At 37.3% G+C, this 11,107-nt stretch overlaps 1 protein-coding gene across 1 annotated transcript in view; it reads left to right on the top strand.

The window, feature by feature from the left end:
• Nucleotides 1–11,107, top strand: part of MCCC2 (methylcrotonyl-CoA carboxylase subunit 2) — a 75,716-nt gene that overhangs the window by 43,066 nt on the left and 21,543 nt on the right. The window contains exons 8-11 of the mRNA XM_023729535.1: nt 1,945–2,009; nt 6,658–6,757; nt 6,865–6,960; nt 10,291–10,363. Of these exons, the coding sequence (XP_023585303.1) occupies nt 1,945–2,009; nt 6,658–6,757; nt 6,865–6,960; nt 10,291–10,363 (334 nt within the window). The remainder of the gene's footprint in view (nt 1–1,944; nt 2,010–6,657; nt 6,758–6,864; nt 6,961–10,290; nt 10,364–11,107) is intronic.

Genomic DNA, 11,107 nt, shown 5'->3' with positions numbered 1-11,107 from the left:
TGATTAACTGCTCTGATTCCCTGTTGTATTTCTTTTGGTTAGAGAAGATTTTTTTAAGGGGAAATAGTTATTATGTCTGTTCAGTGGATTCAGTTTTGGACATTTGAAAGAAACAACTTAGCCAGAGAAGCCTACAGTTTTGGTAGAGAAGGAACCTCATTCAGTAGTCAGCCTCTGGAAGACCATTTTTAGGGGCAAAAAGAAGCGGCAGCAGCTCATCTGTTTGAGAATTCTAAATTCTGATGCTTATTTTACTGAAAGTTGAGAAAAGGATTTGTAGGTTCCACAAATAATGTGGGGTTCAGTTGCTATAGTGTTTAGTAAGTTTGAGTCGTTTAAAAAAAATGGATAGTAGTAAGTCTTTGAAGGAGCTTTTTGTTCTTCTACGTTTTGTATCTTCTTAGCTTGTTATTTAGTAGAATGAGCTGTTTTATTTTAAATTTCTCTTTGACTTTTATCATCTTTGTACCTATCACCATATCAAACATGTAGTGGGTGTTCAATACATAATTAATTGATGACGAATCCTTGTTTTTATTTTTTCAGTTCATGTTAGTTAGGTCCCTGAACATAAATACCGCATATCTGTTGTTTTTTCCTTTTTACAACTTTAAATATTCAGACTGTTATAATTATTGTTTGGACTGAATTCTGTTTTACACTAAAGTTTTTGGAAAGAAGAGAACCAAGAATTTAGTTCTGAGGGTAGAATAACTGGAGGTGAAAATTTTAATTACCTCTCCCTGTGGGATAATGTTTTATTTACAACAAAGCTTTTGATGTAGAATAAGAAGTTATTCATATGCTGTATTTTAGGCTAATGTTCACTCTTCTGATAAAAACATTTCCTGTTTGAAGAAAAGGAAACAAATTAATCAACCCAAAGAAGAAGGAATCAATAAGTAATTCCTAAGATATCAAGTAGTTCTCATTTATTTTTCATTAGAGAATGAGTAAAAATTTGATTAAAAATTGAAAGCATCTTATTGAGAATACAGGCGAGATCATAATATATTCTAATATGTCAAATGTTTTCTAGGGAAGATTTTTTAGGGAGAAATAGTTATTAAATAATTTTTAATAATTTTTTTTCTTCTTCCTGTTAGAATTTCTCAAGCTATAAGTAAGTCATTTTTAATTTATAGCTTGACACTTCTTTTTGATCAGATCTTGCTGAATCTTAGATATAGATAATCGAGGAGAGTTTTTCTACCTTAAAGATAGTACACACTGTTTTTTTGGTAGTAATTGGAAATTTTTAGTTTCGGTAATGAGTATGAAAAGAAGACATTCAGTACACATTTATTCAAATGTCAGTATTCACAGATGGTTAGGTCACAGTCCCTGCCCTCAAAGAGCTCACAGTGTAGAGGAAAAGACAAGAGGCACATGCAGATTATTTAATACAGTCTGCAAGTACCAGGTTGGAGGTGTAAGTGGAAAAATCTTGGACCAGAAATGAGCTAACATTGCTTTATTAATACTGTGGGTGTCATTATTGATAGGAAGGCCAGTTTAGGCTAGGAAACACCACGTCCAGGTGGGGCCTCAACAACAAGTGGGAATTCACCAAGAAGGTGAGAGGGAGAAGGGATCCCAGGCGGTGGGAACAGCATATTCAGAGACACAAGGGTTTTAATGTGTGTTGAGGGAGTATAATATAAGGGAAAGAGGTTGTACTTCCAGGTCAGAAATGTCTGGGTTCAAATCAGGCTCCTTCACCTGCTCAGGGGCTGTGGGCAAGTTCCCTAGTGGCTCTGGGTTCAGTTTTTTCATCTGTAAACTGGAGATGAAAATATCTAGGTTTGCTGAATGAGAAGACAATGTTATTTCACTCTGTCAAAGAAACGGTGGTAGGTATAGTCAGGAGATGTGCATGTTAGGAAAGCATTTTTATTATCTCTGATGGGCAGATGTCACCACTGATATGTATCCGTCTTGTAGGTTAAAGCAGCAGTTGGAGAAGACGTGTCAGCTGAGGATCTCGGAGGTGCTGATCTTCATTGCAGGTGACATAGGAACGGCCGTTTCTTTCCAGGATTGGTGGTGGATATTGTTTGTTTAGAAGAGTTTTTAAATTATTTTTTTAAGTGCTGATCTTGCCAGACCAAACTATGTTTTTTTCATTCTCCATCTGCTGTTTTCAGGTTAAATTCTTTAAACTAACTGTAGGGTTGTACTTCCAAGCTAGAGGGTCAGCTCTCCTGTTACATCCCAGAAGCACTGGAGAGACAGGTTTCTTATTTATTTAATAAGCATTCATGTACCAGGCACTGTTCTGTGTGCTGGGGATAAGACAGTGAACAAGATGGATGTTGTCTTTGCCCTCAAGGAGCTTATATTTTAGTTGAAGTGGGCAATAAACAAATAATTAACAAAAAATTAAATATATGTATAGTGAGGGCTACAAAGAAGAAGTACAGGGAGAGCATATAGAAGGTGGATCTAACCCAGTGGTACACTGGTAAGTGTTTAATAACTGGTTCTCTGGGGGAGAAAAACCCTGATTTGTGGTGTTTGCCAATTCTGTGATATAAGTTATTCCACCATGACTGATTTCAAGTTACCAACATGATGTCATGACTGTGGAATCAAAGAGAGATAGATAACATGCAGTTGGCTCTTGTGGCCCAGGTGTGAGCTGGCTCCAGCACACTGCGGATCTGACTTTTTCAGGTTGGGTTCAGAGGTAAGAATATGATTTACCTTCTAGGATTTTGTGAGGATTAAATGAAATAACAAATATAAATTGCTTGAAACAATACCTGCTTTCAGTAAGTACCTACAAATAAATCTGCCAATATTATTACTGATGTTTATTATCATTCGTCTTTGAAGATTTTGGATTCTTTTATTAAGAGCAGTGGGAAACCATTGAAAAGTTTTAAACAGAGACGTGCTTTTTATAAGATATTTCATTAGAAAAATCCCTCTGGCTGCCAAATAGAGAATGCTTGGAGAATTGGCAGGACTCTAAAATGGGGGACCAGTTGGATCATTGTATCAGTATCATAGATGAGAGATGCTGGATGCTTAGATGGGTATGGTTGGTAGTTAAGGTAGAGGGGAGTGAACAGATTTGAGCTCTAGTCTAGAGGTGGAATTGAGACACTTCTAGATGGATTTTTGTATAAGGAATACAGGAAGGTGAGGTGACAGAGATGATGACATGAAACAGTTTTATTTTCTGATATTGGGAGCACTGGAAGAGGAGCAGATTTGGGGATGGGGTAGGGGGTCAAGCAATCCTTTTGGACCTGCTAAGGTAGAGATGCTGTGAGAAACCCGGGTAGAGATGTTGAGTGGGCAGCTGACTAAAAGAGTATGGAGCTCTGGGGAGAGATGTGGGCTAGAGATGTTTATTTGGAAATCATCAGCATAAAGGTGGACTTCAAAACCATGGGACTAGGCAAGCTCACTTTGTGGGTGAATGTGTGTAGAGGAGAGGGCTCAGGACCATGTCCTGAGGAACTTAAATGGCAAGTAGATCTAATCATCAGACTCAGTGGCCTAGCAGGTACAGTAAACCACCCTTTGCTCTGCCAGACTGCAAAGCCAGGGAGGCAGGTGGCAATGGGAGGAGTCCAGTAGGTGGAAGGAGGAAGATAGATTGCAACATTTCTGCATTCCTATCAAAGAACACTGCTGTGCTTTTGATTAGTTGGTTGAGGGACATTTGCCTCAGTTTTTCATTCATTCCTTTCTCAATGAGCACTTATTGGGGGTAGATTGATTGTACTAAGTGTTATGAGCAAATACAGAAGAATTTCAAGCTTAAACCCTGCCTGCCCTCAGTGATTTATAATTAGGCAGATAAGAGGTATAAGTGAATGAGCCAAAAAAAATTACAAAATAAATATGCTAGTATGTATCTAATTTTGTACCTAAAGGCTGAAGGAAGAATGATAAGAGAATGATTGGAGTAGAATTGAGGTAGTCAGAGAAAAGCTTAGAGACAGGGATTGAGTTTTCTTGCTGAGTTTGAACACAATACTTATTTGTTCAGATGAATGGAACTGTATGAGCATAGATGCAATGTTACGGTCTGTCCAGGGTCCCCAAGACTACCTTCAGGCTCAGTGATTCTCTAGAAGGACTCAGAAAAGCTGTTATACTTATGGTTATGGTTTATTACAGTGAAAGGATACGGAAAAAATCAGCAAAGGGAAAAGGTGCATGGGCGAAGTCTAGGAGAAACCAGGTGCAAGCTTCCAGGCATCCGTTCCTAGTGGAGTTGCACAGATGCACTTAATTTTCCCAGCAGCGATGTGTGACAGCATGTGTGATGTATTGCCAACCAGGGAAGCTCACCTGAGCTTTGGTGTCCAGGGTTTTTCTTGGGCGTCAGTCATGTAGGCATGCAGTGCCTGCATAACTGACCTCAGCTACTCAGATTCAAGCCCCTCAGAGCAAAAACAGGTGTTCATTATAAATCACATTGTTAGCATAACTTATCTGATCAAACTCGTATGCCTGGCCCAAGGCCTCAGGCACACAAAAAACTCTTTATCAGGCAAAATATTCCAAGGACTCAGAGCTCATCTTCCCAAAGATGGCCAAGGGCCAGTCCTAAAGAGTGGAAATGTGCATGGTTTGAGCAACTCAGTCCTGCTGAGTTAACCCTTTCCTGCATACTATCTGGCCATTTACTGACCATTTCAGAGAGACAGGACATTGATTGGCATGACTGGAGTGGATATTTCAACCTGGAAAGAATGAAGGTGCAGGTAGAAGAGGGTGAGTTAAGGGTACAGGACTAACTGGGCTACCATTATTTATAGAGGCTTAATCAGAAGAAGGAGATGAAGAGAGTCTTTGAGGAGCATTATTATTATTATTATTATTATTATTATTTTGACAATTAAAAAAAAAGTAATCTGGTGCCCATAAAAGCTGTAGGCAATATATGAAGTTAGAAGGGTAGGCTCTGGAATTTATCTTCTGGTTGCCTCACTTATTAGCCATGTGACTTAGACAAACTACTTCACCTCCCTGAGCCTCATTTCCTCATGTAAAATGAAGGTATGAATAGTACCTACCTCCTAGCACAGCGCCTGGTACACACTTTTACTATTAGCTGTTATTGTTATTAATAACCTGTTTGAAATCATTGAAGAATGATTAGGTGATGATTTTTTTTTTTTTAAACAGTGTCATAAAATTTAGTAGTCTCATTGATTTGAGTTTTCTCTCTTTATAAATACATATTTATACCTCTCTGATTAGTCATCCCCAAGATCTACTTTCACACAAAGGCTTACATAAACATTTAGAATATAGTGTTTCATCAAAGATTTCCTGCTTCTGCTGTTGTGATAAATAATAGGCAGTTTTTATAAGAAAGCATTTTATTTTAAAGATTTACCAATTTAGAAGCAATTCCTTTCACTTCTGATTGCTTACTTAATTACTACAGTGTAGCCAGAAGTCAGCAGTTGTAGCTGTTAATACAAGTGAAGCATTTGAAAGATACGATCAGTTGTAAAATGCCGTATTAAATAAAAAATTCAAGGGTCTATCACTTGCAAGGCATTGGAGGCCTATAAAGAGGAGTAAGCATGGCCTCTGCTCTGATTTAGGAATACTCATTCCAGAGATGTAGAGGGACATGAAATGACTGTGTGAACTTTGCTCTAAGAAGCACCTCCCAAGGTGTTGGCGTTTTCCCTAGACAGATACCAAAATTTAGATTGTGGCAGCTTAGTTCTGACTCAAAATGAACCAGAAGTCAATTTTTTTTTTTTTTGGCCTTACTTTAGTTTTTAAAAAATATTTTTAAAATACTTTACTAGGAGCCCTGGTGGCGCAGTGTTCAAAGCGATCGACTGCTAAATGAAAGGTCAGTAGTTCGAAACCATCGGCGGCTCCACGGGAGAAAGATGTGGCACTCTGCTTCTGTAGAGATTTACAGCCTTGGAAACCCTATGGGGTCGCTATGAGTCAGAATTGAAGTCATATATATCTACACCTGAAATAACAAGCCATCTAGTCTGGACAGAACTAATAATCCCAGCAAGCTCATGCTTCATTCACACCGAACTTGAAATTGAACAGGAACCTCCATAACCCTTACTGCAGAATCATTTTATCAATACCCATTTCTACCTGTGATCGGAGGGGCAGTTGTATTCAAGCCTTTGTGTTGTTACCTATGATGGCTTACTTTTGGGGTATAGCTTTGTAAGGAGGGAACTCTGTAGTCTCTTAGAAATGAGACAGTGTAGCTGGCATCTTCATTAGAAGCTTAGTTACTCACAAATACTTTCTGCTGTGACTGACATCATGAAAGCATAATTGGACTTTATCATATAGAATTTTGTTTGAGGTACATGGATTAAGTATTTGATAGATGCTGTAGTCAGCAAGGTCCTGTGGTCTAGTAGAAGGCCAAGGTTGAGAGACAGAAGGCCTGGGTTTTTATGCAGCTGCTAGTGGTCGTAAGGTAGAGTACTTATGTGTGTCTCAGTTTTTCCCTTTGCGAAACAAGGATAATACTGTTTTGCCAGGGACATTATGAGTACAAATAAGACATTTTAAAAAGTGTTTTGGAGGTGAAAGTGCTGTCATCTTTAGAAGAGAGAAAATACCTGGGGTTTAAGATACTTAATCATTTCCCTTTTCCCTGTTCTGATTATTTTAGTATGCTTTACTCTATAGAAAGTCTGGAGTGACTGACCACTATGCTTTGGATGATATTCATGCCCTTCACTTAGCTAGGAAGACTGTGAGAAGTCTAAATTACCAGAAGAAATTGGATGTGAGTAGGATATGTTCTTATATCTTATTTTTCCTGGAAAGCATTTTGGCTTATGTCAGCTTGACATAATGTCTTTAAACAGGTTAATAAGATTTTTATTTCTGCAGGTTACCATTGAACCTTCTGAAGACCCCTTATTTCCTGCTGATGAATTATATGGAATAGTTGGTGCTAACCTTAAGAGGACCTTTGATGTTCGAGAGGTATGTGAAAATGGGACTGTGAGCTATACACCGTGCTGTCTGTGTCTTTATTTGTGTATCCAGTTTCAAAGCTAAAGTCTGTTAAGATATGCCCATGCCTAGGGACTGATGGGGATCTCAGTAAGGAGTGACATGTAAGGGAAAGATATCTTCCCATAGTGTAGGTATCTTTGTTACACTGTAAATACTCCATAAAAAAAACCAAACCCATTCCCTCGAGTCGATTCCGACTCAGAACGACCCTATAGGACTGGGTAGAACTGTCCCATTGGGTTTCCAAGGAGCTGCTGGTGGATTTGAACTGCTGACCTTTTGGTTAACAGTCAGATGCTTAACCACTGTACCACCAGGGCTCAGAGAGGGGGAAAAAAAAACCCTTTTATTTATTGTACCGTTTTCATTGCACAGTGACAAAGCCCAGTTTGTTCATGAACAGGACTCCATTTTCAGGTGGATGTTAGGAATGATGTAGGGCACCTTCACAATATCAGCTATTTATTTTCAGTGTTTTTATTTTGGGAAATGGAAATGTCAGTAAATTGTTGGAATTAAAAAACATACCCTTTAGATCAATCTGACATTAGCAAAGATTAGACTTGATTACAGTGGAAGATGTTGCTGTGGTTACAGATCATCGACATAATCTTCTGTAATCTAGATTCCCAGTTTTTAGTGTTTTCATGTAGCATGTAGTCTTTTATTTTGATCAGTATCCATAGCTAGAAAAAGGATTTTTAATTTGGGAAATTATCTTAATATCATGTTCTATGCTAAAAGTCTCAATATTTTATGTTACTTTTCCTCTTGACTATTAAACTATTATGTACTAATTGTGAAAAATTTAGAAAATGCAGAAAAACATAAAAGAAAATCTACAATAGAGGGAAAGCAACTAATATTTTGGTGTTTTGCCTTAATGTATGAGTGTGGGTGTATACACAAACACACATATACATATACGCAATACACATTTTTAGGTAGTTGAGATAGCATATACATGCATTTTTTTTTTCCAGTTTTTCCCAATATTAAATCAAAATATTTCCCCATGTCTTTAAAAGTTCTTCATGAAACGTTTTCCATGGCTAGATCCCTAGTTCCTGTAACTATACCATGCCTGGCACATGGTAGGCATTCAGTATTTTTTGAATGAATTGATGAATGTAATATTCTATTGTATGGGTATATACAATTATTTATTTAGGTAATACCTTATTATTTCTAGAGGGCATTAAATCTTGGATTTTATGGAGCTTCAACTGATACTTCATATTAACAAGGGACTTGGTTAATTGTAAGTTTTGGAATTGGGTTTCTAGTTTGACTTTTCAATCAATTACAGGCCTAGAAAATATGGTACTTAAAATCTGATATACTTGAAAAAGGAGTTGTTCCAGGTAGTCAAGTTTTCTAGATGCCCACGAATTCATTCTTTTCAGCATATGCACTTTTTTCATTTATTCAGCAGTATTTATGGAGTACTTGGTCTATGCTAGGCATTGTTTCAGGCACCAAGAATACAAAAAAGCAGATCCAAATCCATGCATTAATGGTATTTCCATTTCATTTTAATGGAAATCTTTTTAAAAAGGTAGACTCTTTCCAGCCTTCTTAAAATATCCTGAACTTCTACCTTTTGTTGATTTCATGCTCATGAATATGATTGTAACTTATTACATTTTCTATAATAGGAAGTAAGCTGTGTATGCAAGTCTTAGGAGTGTATGGTGCTGTGGGATAGCACTGGAATGAGTTGGAAAACCCAGATTCCAATCCTTGTTCCCCAGGCAGTGGTACTGGGATTTGACCTCTCTTGAGTATCAGTTTCTGCTTCTAGAAGTTGTAGTAGTACCTGATGCTCTGTCAGTTCGTGAAACTTGGATTTTTGTAAAGATGAGTTGATACGTCTTGTGTGGCTGGGTGGTGTGAACTATAGGAAGACCATGTTATACTAAATGGCCCTAGGTTGCTGTCCCATTTGAGTGGCTTCATCTTCGTTGTAGACTTTTTCTTTTTCTTCCTATGCTGTTCTGAATAAAGAGTACCCTTTCTCCCTTTTTTAAGTTGTTATATCTATTCAGTATTTCCAAGGTGCAGTGATTATTTTGAGGCTGTTTACTGTTTTGATGTGTGAAAAGAATGGCAGTTGTTACATGTTGATTATTTCTCAAAAGGTACAATTTTGGAGGTATATAGCACCTAGTACAGAACAATGTGATTTTCTCATATTATCAGAACTTCTAGTAAAATAACTAAAGAATAATTCAAAATAAGCTTGTACTTTATGGAAAGAAAGATGCTGGGAAACATTCACTTATTCTTCAGCCTTTGCATGTTACAAAAGAAGGCTTTGATTGATGTGGTAAACAGAAAAAGGGAATCGTGAGCTAGATACAAAAAAAAAAACAAACAAACGCCTATCATCTAAAATAGTTTCTGAGGAAGTCTGAAATGTGCTTTGTGTTTGGGACTCTTTGAAATAGTCCTGATGTATAATTATGAGCCCTAAGGGTAAACTATTTAGTCATTTCTACTGCTTTTAGATTAATAATGTATATATGTATATGTGGGGTGATCCTTCAAGTATATTGGATTTAAAATCATTAAACCTTTATTGAGGGCCTAATAATAATAATAATAGCAGCAGCTACCTTTTAATGAGAGCCAGACAGTGTGCTTTAGTCAGCACTTTTGAAATATACCTTATTACCTTAAAACAACAAAAAACAGAGGAAACGGAGACTTAGAGACTTCTAGGTAACCAGCCTGTGATTCTGGTTTCTTGGTGGTAGAGCTGGGACTCAGAGCTGGTCCCTAATTTCAGCGTTCTTTCCTTAGGCTCCTAACTTAGTTCATCACATCTTCACAGCTTTGTCCCATCTTTCCAGAAGTGAAAACAGAGACTCAGAGGGATTAAATGGCTTACTCAAGGACACACAGACCACATGTGACCCTGTGACTTGGCACCATGTCTTCTGACTTGAAGCTCTGTGTTATGCCCCCTGCTTTGCGATTGAATCCCTGAAGCTCTGAGGATCCAGTTGAACAGTCCTTGAAGCTCTCAGGCTGGAAACCAGCCCATGGAGTCTCTTTTGCTTCTCTTGCGTACGACATGGTGCTGTTGGTTTTGTAGTGAAGTGTAAAATCAGAGCTCAGCATGGCTTCAGGGCATGCATGTAAAGTGAAATTCTGTGAGTAGATTTTCTGTGTAGGGTGAACTTTTGTGAAAGTGACAACCTCACTGTGACTTTGTTTTCCTTATAAATAACTTTAAGACAAACATTCTTTTGTAATGCGATTTCTCAGGGACATTGTTATTTTTCCTCTTAGGTCATTGCTAGAATCGTTGATGGAAGCAGATTCAATGAGTTTAAAGCCTTATATGGAGACACGTTAGTCACAGGTATGATGGAGAAGAATTGAACTTATGAACATCTTCGGTTACTTTGAAAATAATGATGTCTTGTCTCAAGGCTTTGAAACACTTGGCATGAGCTTTGTTATTTAGAGCAGTACAAATGTGTGAGTCAGTATTCAAAAGGAGCTATTTTTAAAAGATTGTAGCTGAATGGCTTCATGGATCCAGAAAGTTTAAAATGATGACAGCTAGATGCTGTGATTAGGCCCTTATCTGTGACTTTGTGGCATTAACTGTATAAAAATGTTCTTTTCGTAGTAAGGTTAGAAAATATTGGCGGTTCTTTTTGTTTCTCTAGATAACTATAATTATTTTGAAAATTTCAGCACTATCTCCTTTGTTCTTTAGTCTCCAGTTCCCCTGGGAAATTTTATATGATGTTTAGCTTCCTAGACATGATATAGTGAGTTAGAGCTTCCCATAGCTTCTGTGTGCATCTTATGCCGATTTATGTGAATACTAGATTGAGAATACAGGGCAGTATACCAAATATGAAAAAAAAAAGGATGTTTGTAAAAGTTAATTATTTCATTTGTCTAAAATGTTTAACTTTGTACACCTTTGAAGAAAAATTTTTGAAACAGATGCTAGACCCATAATAATCTATCTTGGACAAATGGCAAAACAAATTTTATAAATTTTATTTGGTCTTAAAAAGCTTAAAAATCTAGTAGCAAATCTGAAGACAGCATATCAGAGTAGAATAGAAGCTATCTGCAAAAATACAAA

The sequence above is a fragment of the Trichechus manatus genome, unplaced genomic scaffold (assembly GCF_000243295.1).
Source record: "Trichechus manatus latirostris isolate Lorelei unplaced genomic scaffold, TriManLat1.0 scaffold00029, whole genome shotgun sequence".
In the NCBI taxonomy this organism is placed as follows: Eukaryota; Metazoa; Chordata; class Mammalia; order Sirenia; family Trichechidae; genus Trichechus; species Trichechus manatus.
Note: the sequence above shows the minus strand (reverse complement) of the source record. Positions and strands in the feature narration are given on the sequence as shown.